The following is a 20,546-nucleotide window of genomic DNA, read 5'->3' as shown; positions in this document are numbered from 1 at the left end:
AACCTCCCGGGAGGGAATCTCATCCTTAACCTCAGCGTGGAGTCCCTCCAGAAAACGAGCGAGCAACGCCGGCTCGTTCCTGTCACTGGAGGCAGCAAGAGTGCGAAACTCTATAGAGTAATCCGTTATGGATCGATCACCTTGACATAGGGAAGCCAGGGCCCTGGAAGCCTCCTTCCCAAAAACTGAACGATCAAAAACCCGTATCATCTCCTCTTTAAAGTTCTGATACTCGTTAGTACACTCAGCCCTTGCCTCCCAGATAGCTGTGCCCCACTCCCGAGCCCGTCCAGTAAGGAGTGATATGACGTAGGCGATACGAGCTCTATCCCTTGAGTATGTGTTGGGCTGGAGAGAGAACACAATATCACACTGGGTGAGAAAGGAGCGGCATTCAGTGGGCTGCCCAGAGTAACACGGTGGGTTATTAACTCTTGGTTCCGGAGACTCGGAAGACCAGGAAGTAGCTGGTGGCTCGAGACGGAGATTGTGAAACTGTCTTGAGAGGTCGGAGACCTGAGCGGCCAGGGTCTCAACGGCATGACGAGCAGCAGACAATTCCTGCTCGTGTCTGCCGAGCATCGCTCCCTGGATCTCGACGGCTGAGTTGCGAGGATCCGTAGTCGCTGGGTCCATTCTTGGTCGGATCCTTCTGTTATGCAGGTGAATGAGGACCCAAAAGCGACTTAACAGAAACAGAGTTTATTCCAGTCCAAACAGAAAACGACTAATCCTGAATTCTTAACAGGTAATGTCCAAACGGGGAATAACAGAAATCCTCTAGTCTGTAGAGGGGAATAACAGGAGAAGCGGTCACAGACTGCAGGTCGCTTCGGGTAGGCGCAGGCCGTAGCTGATAGAGACACCTGCTCACACGCAGCATCTGATGAAGGCAAAAACACGACAGGACGGAACAAGAACACAGTACAGCAAACAAGGATCCGACAAAGACAGAAGCGGAAACAGAGAGAGAAATAGGGACTTAATCAGAGGGCAAAATAGGGGACAGGTGTGAAAGAGTAAACAAGGTAGTTAGGAGAATGAGGAACAGCTGGGAGCAGGAACGGAAGATAGAGAGAGAGAGAGAGAGGGATAGAACCTAATAAGACCAGCAGGGGGAAACGAATAGAAGAGGAAGCACAGGGACAAGACATGACAATCTATGACAAAACATGACATATATAGCCCCATTATTCTTATTTAATGAAAATGTTCTTACCTTTTAAAAACTGCATTGTTGGTTAATGGCTCATAAGTAAGCATTTCACGGCATTAGGCACATGAGACAAATACAATTTTATTTAGATTTTTAAAAATGGATTTTTTAACACAGAGCTAGAATATGGTTGATTTTTTATGATGTGCAAACATGTCACCACATCGGAAGTTCCTCTTTCACACTTATATATTTAATCTCATGATAGCTGTCTTGTTCCCTTATACAACTGAAAGCCAACTGAAATATTTTCTAAATAAATAAATTACAGAATAATATTCTCATTGATCCAAGCCACTCAGCTAACTAAGTTTGATTGGGCACTTCCTACTCTCTTAGAAAAAAAGGGTTCTAAAAGGGTTCTTCGGCTGACCCCATAGGATAACCTTTTTGGTTCCAGGTACAACACTTTTTTTGGTTTCAGGTAGAACCCTTTTGGGTTAAAGAGTTATTCATGGGTCCCAAAAGGGTTCTCCCTGGAACCAAAAGGATTCTTCAAAGGGTTATCCTATGGGGACAGCCTAATCAACCATTTTAGGTTCTAGATAGCACCTTTTCTTCTAAGAGCGTATGAGAGTGCCATAGTGTCAGATCCATCAGCATCATCTCTCTCACACTCTCTCACTCTCTCTGACACAGTGAAAGACAAAGCTCCACAGAGAAGTCAATGACAACCTCCCCCTAAGAACCGGATGACTCTGGTGTTACTGTTAATGGAGGCACTGACTGTGCATTCTGGCGGCGCATTCTAGCAGTACAGGCCCTCTAGTTAAAAAGGATCAGACGGGGATAAAAAGTGTGAACATGAGAAAGAGAGAAGAGGTGGGGATCAAACTTAACACTGCTGAACCCCTGACAACCACTGCTGAGACAGCATGCTGGGGCAAACGGCACACACACACACACACACACACACACACACACACACACACACACACACACACACACACACACACACACACACACACACACACACACACACACACACACACACACACACACACACACACACACACACACACACACACACACCGAATGAAAACACTAAAACAAAATACTCGCAGGGGCATTGAATATGAGACAGTGCTGTCTAGTGTATGTGTGTGTGTGTCCCTCCCTGTGTGTATGTACGTGTCTGAGCTTAGTTTTCATTCATTGTGTTGTCTGATGAAGATCTTAGCACTCTCTGCTTCTCTTTTGATGTGCTGCTCTCTCCATGGAATCTCATTTCTGGTCACGGTGGGCCTCCATCCTGCCCCAACAGCCTTTTGTGACAGAAGCCTCCCTCCCCCCACACATCCCCACCCCTCCCAGCCTGAACCCCCAGCCTTCAGCCCTGAGTCCTACGTAGGGTTGTGGCGGTCACGAAATGTAGGAGAGTGCCATTGCGTTAGTATCATCAGCATCATCATCACTCTCTCTCTCTCACACACACTCTCTCATTCTCCCTGACACAGTGAAAGACAAAGCTCCACAGAGAAGTCAATGACAACCTCCCCCTAAGAACCGGATGACTCTGGTGCTACTGTTAAAAAACAAATCCATGCCTTTTGCGGCCAGTGGCCGTTGTGCCCTTGGGCTGAATATAATAATGATAATTCCTTTTTCCTTGAGTGTTGTTGCATGCTCCGAAGCCTCACTCACATGGCTCTCAATCACATGATCAGGTCTTTTTCAAAGGCTACAAGTGAAGACAGACACGTTCTTATCCAATTCCGGGGTGCATATTGAAGTTATTGGAAGAACTGTCCACATTTACTTTTCGCCAGCCAACTAGATGAGTAGGCCTAACGAACAGCAAAAGTACTAGCCTATGGCAATCTACATCCCCCATAGTGTAAAAGTTGACCTATTCTATAGTCTGGGACAGTTGTGGGATGCGATAGATCCCAAATGAATACAACCACCAGCATCAAAAAACCTGTTTTACGCAATGTGGCTGACGCAACAGATGAGAACGTTTAGCTTAAAATGTTGATAAACTATTAGCCTATTTCTTCATATTATAAGCGCAGCAATGCACACGCGGTAGTAGGCTATAAGTGTGAATGTAGCCTTTGCAGGAAAACACCATTATCAAAAATGACCACAAATGTGATTATGCATGTAATGCTTTTATGATAAAGGTGCATTTTTATGGTGAAAATGATCTTCCCCAAACTTGAAACTCACGCTCTGCTTATGTCTGTATAGCAGTTAGGCTCTACACCTGTTGTAAAGAGGATTATGTGCTTCATTTTATGAAGTTATTTGGCCACTTTAGTTGTGATACAAACCTTATCAAAACATATAGACCTATGGGCTAGGCTACATAAGGTGTGTGACTATGATTAGAAAAAGTAGCAAAAAAAACCAACCATTGTTTCTTGCCTTACTCTGGGCATCATTCACAAGTGATAATATACAATACACAAGTGGTAGGCTAATATTGTCACCCATCAGACTGTTCTTGATTTCATCTCGTCTTTACGTATACTAAATCATATATGGATGACATTTATTTTGATTTAGAATGGGCCATTATCATTTTGCCTGTCTCAAAACAGGGGTAGTGTAAAAATACATGTCATCTATGCACTTTAAATAGCAAATGGAAGACGCTTTCGTAAAGTGAGGCAATTGTCGTAAAGAGAAGCAATGTGCTTAATATTAAGAATGTTGAGGAATAAATATAGTAGGCCTAGCCTATAGAAAGGTGATGGGGTCCTCCACTTTTTAATAGAGGCCACCACTGTTTTCTCATACAATTGCATAGCCTATAGAAATGTTGTGCAACAGGAGCTCATAGGCTCTCATGAAGTGTTTGATTACATTTTTGATTACATTTGCATTGATGTCAGAGAGATTGATTGGGGTGACAGGGTAGCCTAGTGGTTAAAGGTTGCAAGTTCAAATCCTTGAGCTGACAAGGTACAAATCTGTCGTTCTGCCCCTGAACAGGCCGTTAACCCACTTTTCCTTGGCCGTCATTGAAAATAAGAATATGTTCTTAACTGACTTGCCTAGTTAAATAAAGTTGTAAACATTTTTTAAATTAAAAATAAGAGGGACAATAGAGTGCTGAGTACCAGGCAGTTAGCAAGTTTGGTAGGCTACTAATGACCATCAGCAGCATCAGAGCTTGGAGAAGACTAATTACCGTGACTAAATGGACATATGGAATTTGACTGCCTTCATGACTCGTGAGCGCCGGTGTGGCGGTAATACGGTCACCGTAACAGTCTTAGTCCTAGGAGTCTAGGACAGGGCCACAGGGGAGAACCATAGGATTCAGATAGGAGCCCCAAACTCTCTAAAGCTAAAAACGAATAATAGAAGCAGCAAATTGGTCAGTTGGAGATGTCCAAGTGGGTTTGATCAAATATTGGATACATTACCCGAGATCGGAATCCATCGGTCAATAAAACAGTGCAGGAAAAAGCATTTACAAATTCAAACAAGATTATAAAAAGATAAAAGACCACAACAACAAAAGTGGACCAGAAAGCGATATTTGAAGCCATGATGACTCAGTGCAGCGATAATCAGCACGGTAATACATTGTTTTTAGCCAAATTACTATATAGCTAGCTACCAATGTGTGCTCGAATAGTGAAGCCACAACCTCAGAACCCTACACTGCCAGGGTCCATCAACACAATCAATGCTCCTGCAACCCCTGAGCCCTGCACCCCCAGGCGCCAAGGTTCTGGTAAACAGTTCAATGTCAATGTTCACTTGTTTAGCCCTAATCACACAATTTAGCTGTCTTCAACAGGGGTGGGCAATCTCGTCCACAGAGGGCTTTTGTCATGGCATGGTTATGTTCCTAAACATTATTAATGGAGACAGTGTGGATCTAGGATTTTACATATAAAACTGTCACAATGATTCAATTAATCATAGAACTTTATTATTTGCATCATTGGTGTATCTGGTTGGTATATCTGGTTTGCCCCAAACTGGCATTTGATGGATAATATTGAATACATTTGATGAGACAATACATGGTTGGAGAACAAAACTGCACTCACACAGGCTGCCCTCAGGTTTGCTTTGGAGTCTGTGCCTTATTCCTGAACTGTACATGTCATTAATTCTGCCTAAATATTTCCCCAGGGAAGAGAAAACACACTGCAAGCACAGCCAGCAAATACCTGAATTTCATGAGGGAGGCCAAGGCCTCTTACCTGGAGACACTTGAGGCCCAGCATCAGCAGCAGAATCAGCACTTCAATCAGCTGTGTGAAGATGAGGAAGTAGCCATGGCAGCAGACAGGACAGCCAGGGCAGCAGACAGGACAGCCAGGGCAGCAGACAGGACAGCTAGGGCAGCAGACAGGACAGCCAGGGCAGCAGACAGGACAGCCAGGGCAGCAGACAGGACAGCCAGGGCAGCAAACAGGACAGCCAGGGCAGCAGACAGGACAGCCAGGGCAGCAGACAGGACAGCTAGGGCAGCAGACAGGACAGCCAGGGCAGCAGACAGGGCAGCCAGGGCAGCAGACAGGACAGCCAGGGCAGCTGACAGGACAGCCAGGGCAGCAGACAGGACAGCCAGGGCAGCTGACAGGACAGCTAGGGCAGCAGACAGGACAGCCAGGGCAGCAGACAGGACAGCTAGGGCAGCAGACAGGACAGCCAGGGCAGCAGACAGGACAGCCAGGGCAGCAGACAGGACAGCCAGGGCAGCAGACAGGACAGCCAGGGCAGCTGACAGGACAGCCAGGGTAGCAGACAGGACAGCTAGGGCAGCAGACAGGGAGCCAGGGCAGCAGACAGGACAGCCAGGGCAGCAGACAGGACAGCCAGGGCAGCAGACAGGACAGCCAGAGCAGCAGACGGGACAGCCAGGGCAGCAGACAGGACAGCCAGGGTAGCAGACAGGACAGCCAGGGCAGCAGACAGGACAGCCAGGGCGGCTGAGATGGCCCTGACCGCCTCGTTTAACAACAGCTTCATAGCTGTATTTTGGACAGTTTGTCCAAGCATAAAAGGAAGCCAGACACCAGTAGCAGACATGTCACTACACTCTTAGAAAAAAAGGTGCTATCTACAGCCTAAAACGGTTCTACCGGTCTTTCAACCAGCTGAAGCGATTCTCTCCTCGCATACAACTTACATTGTATGTCTCCATTATTGCCCACGAACAGAAATGAAAACGATGGAACAAAACTCCTGGTTATCTCCTCCACCTCCCTCCTCCAAACTTAAAAATGCCAGTCACCGAGGATCACAACAATATCTCTGTCAAAATTCGTCATCGTTCATTAGCAGTTTTTCCCGCAAATTAAACCTAGTCCTGTTTCTAGATCCACAACAAATGGAAAACAACCAACAACCAACAAGCCTAGTTCAGGCTGGTTCCGGCACGTTCCGACTTGGTTCCTCTAGTGGAATTGCGCCATTAGAGTCGCCCTGCATGCCTGTTTCAACAACACAGCAGGGAACGCTGGGACCACTAACAGTTACATTTTGTAGCAGGTGAAGCTAATGGTTTAACTACTAGGGTATCTATCACTATCAGATTGAGCTACACAGCAACAAGAATTGATGACTTCAGATATGGCAAAGGAAAGCTAACAGTTGAAGATAAACACCATTGGGAATAACAACAGATACTGTTGCAGCTCTAACAGCAAGGTGAAATAGCAGCTTCAGCTACAGCAGGGTAGGCTATGGCAACGCTTACATGCAGCTGGTGTGGCTAACATCTCTGCTAGAGCACACCCCGGGGACAGATAAGGGCTGTAACAGTGGCCAAGAAGGCAAACTGCAGTAGTCCTCCACATGTGTGTCAGTGTGTGTATGCAAATCACATGTGTGTGTTTTGCAAGTGTGTGTGTGTTTTGCATGTGTACAACTGAGAGAGGCTGCAGCTCTGGGGCTCAGCCAACAAACAAAGCCTGCTTGCATCTTAATACCCCTCCTACCCCCAGGCACAGCCACACACACACACACACACACACACACACACACACACACACACACACACACACACACACACACACACACACACACACACACACACACACACACACACACACACACACACACACACACACACACACACACACACACCCCTCACATTCCCTGCTATACTTATCATGCTATCTTAGGCACATCCTGTGGTGTAAGGTCCCTCGTTTGTGAGGTGTTCCTCCCTTTGTGTAACCGACAGTCTACTCGGAATACTGAACATCAGCTCTGTGTGTCACCAGACTAACTACAACCCCACATTTTACCCCACTATTCAGTATTCAGTAGCAGTAGACTGCTCCTCTCGCTGCTCTGGGGCCAGTGATAAACACCCCTGTCTGTATAATACAGCTGTGAACACAGCGTTGTGCCCTCGGTGGCTACAGTGTACCAGAGAGCTTAAGTCCAGTCCGTCTACCAGAGAAAAACCCACTGACCTGAGACAAGGCTTCCGTTAGTCCAGCATGGGTCTGTGTGTCAGAGTCAACAGCTACCATCCACCGAGATAGGATATCCTTCTCCTTGTTACACTTAAGCCAGAATGATGAGGAAAAATCGACCTCTCCCTCTCTCCGTTCCTCTCGCTCTCACAGAGGCACACAGGCAGGGTCAGGGTTCGCGCTAAACTACTGTCTTGCTGCTTTCGCCCCATCCTCCCTTCTCTCCGTCTACACCGCCTTTTCACCCTCCCCTCCCTCTCTCTCCGTCTACACCGCCTTTTCACCCTCCCCTCCCTCTCTCTCCGTCTACATCGCCTTCACACCCTCCCCTCCCCTCCCTCCCTCTCTCTCTCTCTCTCTCTCTCTCGTCCTGCTTTTCTCTCTCTCACACGCTCTCTTACTTAGTATAACTTCAGCGTACCTCTTCCTCCTTTCTCCTCTCTGTGTGTTTCCAATCCGTAGCTTGTGAAGATAATCACATTCCAACGGTGACGGGGCATATGGCGGGGGAACGTTACCCACACAGTAAGACCCCTTCTGTGTGTGTGTGTCGCGCAGACAATCAGCCCTATTGTGTGGGAGGAGGGGAAGGGCCAGAGAGTGAGGAGGAAGCCAATGGCTCTCATCTGCTGTCGCTGCTGCTGCTACTGGCCGCGGCTGTCAGGTGCTGACCCTCACACAATTACTCCCCCTCCAAGGAGAGAAGGAGAGTGACAGTGATAGAGAGGATGAGAGAGGGGAGCCAGAGAGAGGTAGAGAAAGAGAGAGAGGCCGGGCGAGGGATAGATGGATGAGGTGGGTGATGACTGAAAAGAATAGATCAGTCAATGACGGCGAATCAGATTTTCTAGCAATCGCTAAGATTTTGTTTAAAAAGACGTTCCACGTGTCTCAGTCAATTGTCTGTGTTTTTATTCCATTCCCACCAATGCAGTGGTCATGTGACAGTAGGCTCAGGGGTGGGTTAACAGCTCCAGTGCCCCCACCACCCTTTGAATGCAGTTGAGTCAGAGTGGTGTGTGTGGGGGCAGTGTGCGATGAGGAGATTAAATTCCACCTACTCCATTCCTATGGCATTAGAGCCAAATGCTCCTTTTTTAAAATTTGACCTTTATTTAACTACAAATTCTTATTTTTAATGACAGCCTAGGAATAGTGGGTTCAGGGGTAGAACAACAGATTTGTACCTTGTCAGCTCGGGGATTTGAACTTGCAATCTTTCGGTTACTAGTCCAACGCTCTAAACACTAGGCTACCCTGCCGCACCTATGTGACAACCATACACTGAATAAGGTCACACCCCCATTTACCAGCAGAGTATAGAGCGGTATGTTTGTGGTTGAACAGAGAGCCACTGGTTTGATATGGTGAGTAAGAGGTAGGGGGAAAGTGTTGTCATACGTGCTCTGTTGTGAACTCACACTGGCCTGAGAACATGACCTGTAGGACGGCCAAGTGTTACTCAGTTTTCACAACAGACACACACACACAGGAATGCTTGCACACACAATGGCCATTTAGGAGAATCATTCTGATCATGTCTGCTCTAATTCAGCGTGGCACGCTCGACACTCCTGAACTGACCTCCACCGGGCTTTTGTCAACTAACCTATATTCTACGCGAAATGAACAAAAAATGTCACCATGTCATTGGATTTAGGTTAAAAGTTGGGTGAAAAAAAGAAACAATTCCCTTCCCTTACGTTGATTACTTTTTCAAATCCAATCAGTTTTCATCATATTACATTTTTAGGTTGAAATGACGTGGAAACAACGTTGATTCATCTCGTTTTTGCCCAATGGGCTCCTTCTTCCTCTGCTCCTCTCTTTCATCTCATCCCTCTCTCTGCATCCCTTCTCCATCTCCCCTCCAGTCTACTTCCCCCAGTCAGACAGTGAGCCTGGGGCTGGTAGCCCTCTCTCCTCATAGTCCCATCATTGTTAACCTCTCTCTCCAGAGCTCCGGTCACCATGCTTCCTGACTGACAGAGAGAGAACCAGACAACAGAGCAGTCACTATCCAGGGGCACCCTCAGGGCCAAGCCACTATGCCTCCCTCCCGGCCAGGCATCACACCTCGTTAAGGCACAGTGCCATTAGTGACAGCAAGGGTCCCATCAAACCTCTGAGACCAGTAACCACGTCGTGACGCCAACATCCCCACTGCCTCACACAAAGAAATGTGTGTGTGTGACGTGTGAGTCTGATTTCAGTGCGGCTGAAACATCAAGTTGTTGAAGTTACGTAGTAATAACACATTGAGTCTGGCATTTCACCGAAGCCAGAGTGGACCAGCAGACTCTAGAAGTACACCTGGGGAGTTCATCGTTTCACATGGAAATTACTTTCAGATAAAAGACAAGCATCTGGCTTCCTATTTAACTATTATGTCAACCAACCGAATGGTTCCCCTGAGTCGACATTTACATTGATTATTGTCAAGGTGGCGCTTAGTCGCCATGGTGGCATTTCACAGCACTATTGATATTCAGACAGTGAGTGATGGGTTTGCTTTAACATTCACTCTCCATAGCTGTTCTGAATTGTAGTGCACGTACACACACCGTATAGTACAGGCATGAAATTCAATTAAACGCACACACTGGCACACACACAGACGCATGCACTCATGCACACACAGGCATGCAAACACACACACTGACACGCAAACACAGGCACTCACTCACACACACACAAGCACATACAGTACTCACACACTCACTGCTTGCTTGTAAATAAGATCATCCTTCCTGTTTGCAGTTGGCGCCACAGGTCCCAGAGTGGTGTGGCGGAAGAGAAATTCTGGGGCCCATAGTTTTTCCTGATCTGGTAACCCGACAAGGTAAAACTCCAGACCTTACACGGTATGACGCAATTCATCTGTTGTAAAAAGGTTAAATATGGGCTATGATGGGACCTTGGGGAGGATGAAACCCCTGTCAAACTGCAGCAACATTGTACTTTTCATATGAATTCTATTTTTAAAAGGACAAGGGGGGTTTCCTATACACAGACACAGAGAAAGCAACATGATTGGACAATAAACCTTACAGGTCTGAGCTCTCTCTGGTTTGCATTGTGTACTCCTGCCCTATGTAACTGTAGGCCTAGTGCAAAGATAACTCACAGTCTATGTCAGCTGTTGTGTTTACTGATTAATTCCAGTTAATAATTTCCTCCCCACTCTCTGGCCCTTCCCCTCCTCCCACACAATAGGGCTGATTGATAAAGTCTAGGTAGTCTAGGTAGCCTAGTCACAGCCTTATTCACATATTCCCACAAACAAATGGGCTGTAAATACACAAGGTTACTGCATTGTTTACCCTGGACAGAGGGACAGAGAGCATAGTAGGCTAGACTATGCAGCTGCTGTTGTTAGTAGCCTACAATTGATCAGACTGAAAAAGGCTCTTGTTTCCATGCAATACTTCATGTCAGATCGCTAATGTTTAGGTGTATAGGCTGCTACATTTGATAGGCTGGTTATGGCTTACATCAAGACCATTATCCCAGAAACCCTAGACCCACTCCAATTTGCATACTGCCCAAACAGATCCACAGATGATGCCATCTCTATTGCACTCCACACTGCCCTTTCCCACCTGGACAAAAGGAACACCTACGTGAGAATGCTATTCATTGACTACAGCTAGGCGTTCAACACCATAGTACCCTCAAAGCTCATCACTAAGCTAAGGAACTTCGGGATTAAACACCTCCCTCTGCAACTGGATCCTGGACTTCCTGACGGGCCACCCTCAGGTCGTGAGGGTAGGTAGCAACACATCTGCATGCTGATCCTCAACACCGGAGCCCCCCAGGGGTGCGAGCTTAGTCCCCTCCTGTACTCCTTGTTCACCCACGACTGCATGGCCAGGCACAACTCTTACATCATCATTAATATTGCAGACAACACAACACTGGCAGGCCTGATCACCGACAATGACGAGACAGCCTATAGGGAGGAGGTCAGAGACCTGGCCGGGTTTGTGCCAGAATAACAACCTATCCCTCAACGTAACCAAGACTAAGGAGATGATTGTGGACTACTGGAAAAGGAGGACCGAGTACGCCACCATTCTCTTCGACGAGGCTGTAGTGGAGCAGGTTGAGAGCTTCAAGTTCCTTGGTCTCCACATCACCAACAAACTAGAATGGTCCAAGCACACCAGGTCAGTCATGAAGAGGGCACGACAAACGCCTATTCCCCCTCAGGAAACTAAAAAGATTTGGCATGGGTCCTGAGATCCTCAAAAGGTTCTACAGCTGCAACATCGAGAGCAACATTCGGCACACGTGACAAACTTTGATTTTATTTGATTTAAAACTTCTTACGGCTCAAATCCCGTCAACGGGATCGATACGACAACAGCCAGTGAAAGCGCAGGGCGCCAAATTCAAACAACAGAAATCTCATAATTAAAATTCCTCAAACATACAAGTATTATACACCATTTTAAAGATAAACGTGTTGTTAATCCCACCACAGTGTCCGATTTCAAAAAGGCTTTATGACGATTGTGCGTTTATGTTAGGGTTAGTCACAGAAAAACACAGCCATTTTTCTAGCCAAAGAGGAAGTCACAAAAAGCAGAAATAGAGATAAAATGAATCACTAACCTTTGATGATCTTCATCAGATGACACTCATAGGACTTCATGTTACACAATACATATATGTTTAGTTCGATAAAGTTCATATGTATATCCAAAAATCTCAGTTTACATTGGCGCTTTATGTTCAGTTTTGCTTCCAAAACATCCGGTGATTTTGCAGAGATCCACTTCAATTTACAGGAAAACTCATAATAAACATTGAAAAAAAGATACAAGTGTTATGCATGGAATTATAGATAAACTACTCCTTAATGCAACCGCTGTGTCAGATTTCAAAAAAGCTTTACGGAAAAAGCACACCATGCAATAATCTGAGTACTGTGCTCAGGCACCGGAACAAGACATACAGATACCTGCCATGTTGTGGAGTGAACAGAAGTCAGAAATAGCATTATAAATATTAACTTACCTTTGATGATCTACATCAGAATGCACTCCCAGGAATCCCAGTTCCACAATAAATGTTTGTTTTGTTCGATAAAGTCCAACATTTATGTCCAAATACTCCCTTTTTGTTCGCACGTTTAGTTCACAAATCCAAATTCATGAGGCGTGAGCACTAGGTCCAGACAAAAAGTTTAAAAGTTATATTACAGTTCGTAGAAACATGTCAAACGATGTATAGAATCAATCTTTAGGATGTTTTTAACATAAATCTTCAATAATGTTCCAACCGGTCTTTAGAAATGCAATGGAACGCAGCTCGCTCTCACGGCCACGCGCGTGAACAACTCATGGCCTGACACTCATTCGCTCCCCCTTCACAGTAGAAGCCTGAAACAAGGTTCGAAAGACTGTTGACATCTAGTGGAAGCCTTAGGAAGTGCAATCAGACCAAATGTACACTGTATCTTGGATTAAAAAACTACAAACCTCAGATTACCCACTTCCTGGTTGGATTTTTTCTCAGGTTTTTTTCCTGCCATATGAGTTCTGTTATTCTCACAGACATCACAGACATTTTTAGAAACTTCAGTGTGTTTTCTATCCAAATCTACTAATAATATGCATATCTTAGCTTCTGGGCCTGAGTAGCAGGCAGTTTACTCTGGGCACCTTATTCATCCAAGCTACTCAATACTGCCCCCCAGCCATAAGAAGTTATGTTTGCTTGTGTCTGTCGGGAGTGATGTGTTATCACGCCTTTTAAATAAATACCGGTAGAAAATGGAGAATGCACCTTGAGCAATGTGTGTTGTGCCCGGGCACGACCTGCGATTTACGTGATTTTGATTGGTCAAGACACCCAAAGAGCCTACAGCAGCACTCCGATGTGAAGGACTGAGAAATTGTGCGCGAGTTGACAAATCACGCCTCTCTTTTTAACACTTTGAGTCGATGTGTTTTATTAAACTAAATCAAATGTAATGTGGCGCTACCACACCTGACTGAAAAGTGCTGCGGCAAATGCCACATCGCCAGTCGTTTTTCCGACTGCCCTCAGACTAGGCTAGATCCTCACTGTATCTCCTAAACACATACACGCAAGCATGCACACACTCAAGCACAACTCTTTACCAGCTGCCATTATGTTGTTCAAATTCAGTGAATGAAACAGGTAATTTCAATTCCTGCTCTGTGACTACGGAGCCCTTGCAGTCATCTTCCCGTATACTTCTGGTATAAGTAAAACACTGCTTATAGAATAGTGCAGTCAACGAGAACGTCACTGAAAAGTCTCCTTGTGGTTACTTATCATTCGTGACCAAAAACTTCTGGGGCTTTGATATATGGCTGATTCAGTGAATGATCCCCCCCCCCGTCTGCCCCCCATCTGCCCCATCCCCTGGGCTCTCCTCCAGCTGTGTAGCACACTCTCAGAGTCTTGTGCATAGCCACTACCCACCACATCTCTAAGAGTGGAGGATACGTGACACACACACACGTACACACTCGCACACCATTAATTAAACACACATCACTTACTGTACACACACCCTGGCTGCATGCAGATTCCCACTCTCTCATCTCAGCCTGGCGGTCTCTCCTGTAATCTCTCTCACTTCCTCTGCCTCCCACTTGATGAAGGTCACAGTAGGAAATATTGCAGAATACAGACATGCACACACACACACACAGTACAGGGAAGCACACACACATGTGAGCATGCACACGCATGCACGCGCACACACACACACACACACACACACACACACACACACACACACACACACACACACACACACACACACACACACACACACACACACACACACACACACACACACACACACACACACACACACACACACAGTATGGTGCAGCACACACACATATGCGCTTAGTTGAACACGCACACACCCACATATCCAGACACAGCATGGCTGATGGTTGCTGCCCCCATAATGGACAGAAGGGCACATCTGTCACTAGGGTATGGCATGAATGGCATCTGCCACATGTCACAGCACCAGACCACATTGATTGGCTCTTCTAATCTCACATAGTCCGGTTGGCATGACCTGCTGTGAACGACTCGCCCCAAATCTGCTCTGCAGGCAGAATTTAGCCCCGTCAAAATCAATCCAGTCACACAGAAAAGAGAAGAGCAAGCCACAAAAGAACGGCAAGATAATAATCTGCCAGACAACAGCACTCATCTCCAAAACACAATTGATTGAACAATTAAAGTATCTGAGAGCATTTGAAACCACTGTAGAAGCTTGGATTGACTGGCTGAACACCTGGGGTGCGAGTTGGTTGCAGTTGTCAACAAAGCAGCATGACGGAAAAATACAATTGTGACACTGCGCTACGCTCCGTCGGCTCCGTTTGCTGTATTCTGTGTCGACCCCTTAAGAGTAAATAGATGTTCAGGTGTTGTCAAACTCCCACCCCCTGGTGGTTGACCTGAGTATTGATTGCAATGCTGTTCTATGCAGAAAACATATAACCTTACTCCTCAATCAACTCTTTCATGAAACCACATCACACTCAATAAATCAAACCTTGCTGCAGGGCGATGACAACCTTCCATCTTCTCACAGTTTCACACACCATCTGATGGACACCACTCCACACACACACAAACCACACAAACAGCAGTGAAACACACTAATCCCACCACGGCAGGTGTGTGTTTGGAAAAAGATGTGCATTTCCATAATGTTGTGTTTGTGAGAGCATGCAACTCCTGTCAGTGTGCTCAGTAATGTGATCGAAGGATGATGTCAGTGCTCAGGCACACTGGGAGGAATGCTGTGGATCAATGGAGAGTGAGAGAGTGAGAGAGTAAGAGAGAGAGAGAGAGAGAGAGAGAGAGAGAGAGAGAGAGAGAGAGAGAGAGAGAGAGAGAGACCAGGAACATCAGAGATACAATAACAACCGCTCTCAGAGAGACTATTGCGGTGCTAAACATTGACCTTTATTGGTAACGCTACAGTATCTCACTAGACTTGTTCTGCCACAGGTAGACAAGCTGAGGTTTTGCAGCTATAGGCTCAAAACAACACGAGTGCACACAACAAAGCTTCAGATAGGATCTAGGCTGGTGGGAGGAAGGGCTCATTTTAATGGCTGGAATGGAATAAATGGAACGGTATCAAACACATGAAACATATGGAAACCACTTTTTATTTTTTAAATTGAACCTTTATTTAACCATGTTTAATTCCGTTCCATTTATTCATTTCCATCCATTATGATGAGACCGTCCTCCTATAGCACATCCTAGTAACCATATATCTAGGCTGTGTTTAGTGTTTCCCGTTCTCTCTCATGTGACCCTCCCCACATTGTAACAATGAGTGTGGTGAAAGGAGCAAGTCCTGCTTCTCCCAGCCTTTTCCTTCCTGCTGGCCCACAGAAAGAAAGCATGCTTCACACTTTCCTCTCTTCTACTATGAACAGAGGGAGAGTTACACGCGCACACACACACACACACACACACACACACACACACACACACACACACACACACACACACACACACACACACACACACACACACACACACACACACACACACACACACACACACACACACACACACACACACACACACACACACACACACACACACACACACAAAATTGGGTAATGGGCCATCGGGGATTTTGCCAAAAGGACAGAGTGGTTGTTACAGGGACTTGAGAGAGGGGACGGTTCCCAGGACTCAGAGAACAAAACATACTTTTTTTCCCAGGCTGGTAACTATAAGTGCACTCACTCTCTACAACACCAGTCCTGGTCCTTGACAGCAATGCTATGTATCCCAACCATGAGACTGAATCTTCTATAGTTGTGGTCTTATAGCTGTTGTCTATTGCAGTATATATATATATATATATATATAAAAGGTCATGTAATATTGGATGAAATACTTGTTAGTTGCATAAATAATCATACACATCCCTTCACTTACGAGATGAAATCACACAGAGCTAGATGTCTGGTACACCGGAGGCAGCATACATCTCCTAATTACTTTCTCTGTCCCTCAGTAACCTCTTATGATTTGCTCCTGTTTATGGTACACAATATGTCACTTTTAACAAAATATATGCTCATTGAGCTGTAATATAAACCGAGCAGCTGACGTCTGGGAGCACAGCCAAAGATAACATTCAGAAAATGGAGCTCTTACTGGTAGAGAATACAGATTAGCTGCATGGCATCTCAGTTAATGGGGGGCAGGATAGAGGGCATTGGGGCTGGGGGAGAGGGGTTGGCATGCTCCTAAGACGGCTGTGTGGGTGGCAGGGTTTGTGTGGATCCCAGGCTTAGGAGAGACACTAGAGAGCTTGAGGCTGAGGTTTCGACTGGATCACGAAGAGGGTTGAAATTGTTACATTCAATTCACAATTTGCACACCTTCCCTTGTTCTCTCACACACTTTCACTTATTGACTTATGTCATACCTGTACTCTGTTCGATTGTATATAGTCTACTCTACAGTATGGGGCCAGCTTAAACAGATACACAGATAAGGCTACATCCCTCTGCCACTGTGGTCATTTGCCTAACTGCAACCATCGACGCCAATCCTACAGTAACACAGTCAAATTCTCCACATCTTAACATCAGAAACAGCTTTACCTTTCCGTCTCCAAAACCAATACTTGCGACGTCGGTTCATTTTCAACATCCAAAGTCAACGCCTTATCTTTAGAGAACACTATTCAAAATCATTCAATTTCATCCTCGGAAGGTTCGAGACTAAGGTCATCGCATGGCCTTGGTGGTCCCCTGTATCTTTTGGTGAGTGTCACTGTGTCACAGCATGGTGTGTTCTACTCCTGTAACTACCAGGTCCCCTCCTAACGGTCACCTACCCGAGGAGACGCGGCGGCGCAGCGATTGGGACCTGCGGTAGCCGCTGGCCAGGCAGTCCATCCAGTCTCCCTGTCCGGTCGGTAGGGCTGACCACTGGGACAGTTCGGTGGGCGAACAGGCAGTCAGAGAAATAGAGAATGAGGCATGCAGAGCCAGAGAACCAGAGAGGCAGGAAAAGTACATCTGACACTGGGGCTGAGGCCACACTTCCTGCACATGAACGGTGGCCTGAAATACACCTTCCTCCCTCGCTTTCCCCCTCCTCCTTCTCTCTCCACCAGCTGAACAATGGATGGGCCTAAGGAGCTCTCTGTGCTGGGGTGAGCTGGAGAGAGAGCTGGGGGGACAGCAGTAGTAGGCCTATACAGGAAGGATGGGGTGGTCTCCGTTTCCCGTTATGTTTCTTTAGGTCCACTGTGGACTGGACTGGAGAGTCTGGCAGCACGCAGTCAGCCATGTGTGAAACGACACACTAAATTCTGGAAGCACCGGCCGTTGCACGGAAATAAAAAACAGGTATTGTGACTGAGCCAGCTAGGCAGGCATGGGCAGGCATGGGTTTGGGCTGGTCTCGGATCAGTGGACTTTTGGACAGTAAAGTCTCTCGTATCAGAGATTTCCCTTACCTCAACTTAGTGGATTTGACGGCTTAATTGTATGAGGGGTCTGGAAGCTTTCTGGTTGAAAGAAACAACCCCATTGAGTTGGAAAACACAGTGGCCTTGAATGTTCACGTGGGTGTGAGGACTGAAACAGACAGAGAGCTCTTTGGGCAGGTGGGGGGAATACTGCAGGAAGTGTGTCATCGGACCCTTTCCCTTCCCTCCGGTCCAGACAAACTCATACACACGTTTCTGTACAAACACACTAAAATGAGCTGTTTCCCTCCACCTCCTCATTGTTTTCCCCATAGGCCTGAGAAAGGAATGCCCCGTCTTCCCAGAATGAGGACGGTAGTGTGTGTGTGTGGTGGTGCACTCCCTTACAGACGGAAAAATAGCTGTACCATAACAAAAGAGTGAGTGACCTTGACATTTCCCTAACCGTATTACCCATTAGGCTCGAGAAAAACACTTACAGGCAAACACGTCTGATAATGTGAGACAAAAACCTATTAAATCAAATTGACCATTCACATCCTGGATAAAGGAAAACAACGCTGAGGCTGCACTGCCAACTTCACATTATCTGTAGAAAACAAGTCGTTGGCCAGATGAAGTCAGATGAGTGGATATAATGCAAGGACAGAAAATGTATGCACACGCACTACTGTAAGTTGCACTGGATAAGAGTGTCTTGTAAATGACTAAAAGATAATGTCATGGGAAAATAAGGGAAACCATAGGAACGTTTCCTTTTCTACATCTACTATTAGAACAAACAGGGGGAAACAAAATATAATCAATTGTATTATATAATTTGCTTTATTACAGTACCAGAAATTGGCCATGAAACACCAGTGGTTGCAGACTCCCCACAACTGCTTTTTATCAAAGGCATTTCATCTCAGACATTTTTGTGAGCTTTCACTGCCATCTAGTGGAGTTGTTGGGAACTGGAATTGTTAATATTCAAAGGTTAAAGCAAGGCTGTCACATACCTGTATCTTCCATAGAAATGCACTGTTACATTCCGAGAGTTAGAATAATCTCAGCACAGGAGGTACATAAAAAACAAAGCCTTAGATCAGAGAAAGCCTGCAGGTCCTGATCTTCTTGATCCCTGCTTTTTAAATCTGGCAGCTGATTTCATAGCTGAACCACTTACATATCTGTTCAATCTAACCCTGGAATGTAATGAAATTCCAAAGATCTGGAAATCAGCATTTGTCCTACCCCTTTTAAAAGGGGGACATTCAACTCTTTTAAATAATTATAGGCCAATCTCAAAGCTGTCACCCTTGGTGAAAATACTTGAGACCCTTGTGAGTGAACAGCTAAAATATGTTTTACAGTTGAAGTCGGAAGTTTACATACACTTAGGTTGAAGTCATTAAAACTTGTTTTTCAACCACTCCACAAATTTCTTGTTAACAAACTATAATTTTGACAAGTCGGTTAGGACATCTACTTTGTGCATGACACAAGTCATTTTTCCAACAATTGTTTACAGACAGATTATTTCTTTTATAATTCACTGTATTAGCTCAGAAGTTTACATACACTAAGTTGACTGTGCCTTTAAACAGCTTGGAAAGTTCCAGAAAAGTATTGCATGGCTTTAGAAGCTTCTGATAGGCTAATTGACATCATTTGAGTCAATTGGAGGTGTAACTGTGGATGTATTTCAAGGCCTACCTCCAAACTCAGTGCCTCTTTGCTTGACATCATGGGAAAATCAAAAAAATCAGCCAAGACATCAGAAAAAAAAAGTCTGGTTCATCCTTGGGAGCAATTTCCAAACCCCTGAGGGTATAACGTTCATCGGTACAAACAATAGTACCCAAGTATAAACACCATGGGACCACGCAGCCGTCATAGTGCTCCGGAAGGAGACGCTGTCTCCTAGAAATTAATGTACTTTGGTGCGAAAAGTGCAAATCAATCCCAGAACAACAGCAAAGGACCTTGTGAAGATGCTGAAGGAACCAGGTACAAAAGTATCTATATCCACAGTAAAACAAGTCCTATATCGACATATCCTGAAAGGCCGCTCAGCACGGAAGAAGCCACTGCTCCAAAACCACCATAAAAAAGCCAGACTACGGTTTGCAACTGCACATGGGGACAAAGATCGTACTTTTTCGAGAAATGTCCTCTGATGAAACAAAAATAGAACTGTTTGGCCATAATGACCATAGGAGGAAAAAGGGGGAGGCTTGCAAGCCGAAGAGCACCATCCCAACCGTGAAGCACGGGGGTGGCAGCAACACGTTGTGGGAGTGCTTTGCTGCAGGAGGGACTGGTGCACTTCACAAAATAGATGCTTTGCTGCAGGAGGGACTGGTGCACTTCACAAAATTGATGGTATCATGAGAAGGAAATTGATGTGGATATATTGAAGTAACGTCTCAAGACATCAGCCAGGAAGTTAAAGCTTGGT

At 45.7% G+C, this 20,546-nt stretch overlaps 1 protein-coding gene across 3 annotated transcripts in view; it reads right to left on the bottom strand.

Annotated features, from left to right (window-relative positions):
• Positions 1 to 20,546, bottom strand: part of fgd4a (FYVE, RhoGEF and PH domain containing 4a) — a 125,607-nt gene that overhangs the window by 92,760 nt on the left and 12,301 nt on the right. The window contains exon 1 of one of the 3 annotated variants that reach the window (XM_046310981.1): positions 17,268 to 17,428. The exons of 1 other annotated variant lie outside the window; for it this stretch is intronic. In XM_046310981.1, coding sequence (XP_046166937.1) covers positions 17,268 to 17,316 — 49 coding nt within the window. In that variant the 5' untranslated portion in view covers positions 17,317 to 17,428. Of the gene's footprint in view, positions 1 to 7,611; positions 7,842 to 17,267; positions 17,429 to 20,546 lie in introns of those variants that run through there. One more of the 3 variants, XM_046311000.1, reaches the window with a different exon arrangement.

The sequence above is a fragment of the Oncorhynchus gorbuscha genome, linkage group LG02 (genome assembly GCF_021184085.1).
Source record: "Oncorhynchus gorbuscha isolate QuinsamMale2020 ecotype Even-year linkage group LG02, OgorEven_v1.0, whole genome shotgun sequence".
In the NCBI taxonomy this organism is placed as follows: Eukaryota; Metazoa; Chordata; class Actinopteri; order Salmoniformes; family Salmonidae; genus Oncorhynchus; species Oncorhynchus gorbuscha.
Note: the sequence above shows the minus strand (reverse complement) of the source record. Positions and strands in the feature narration are given on the sequence as shown.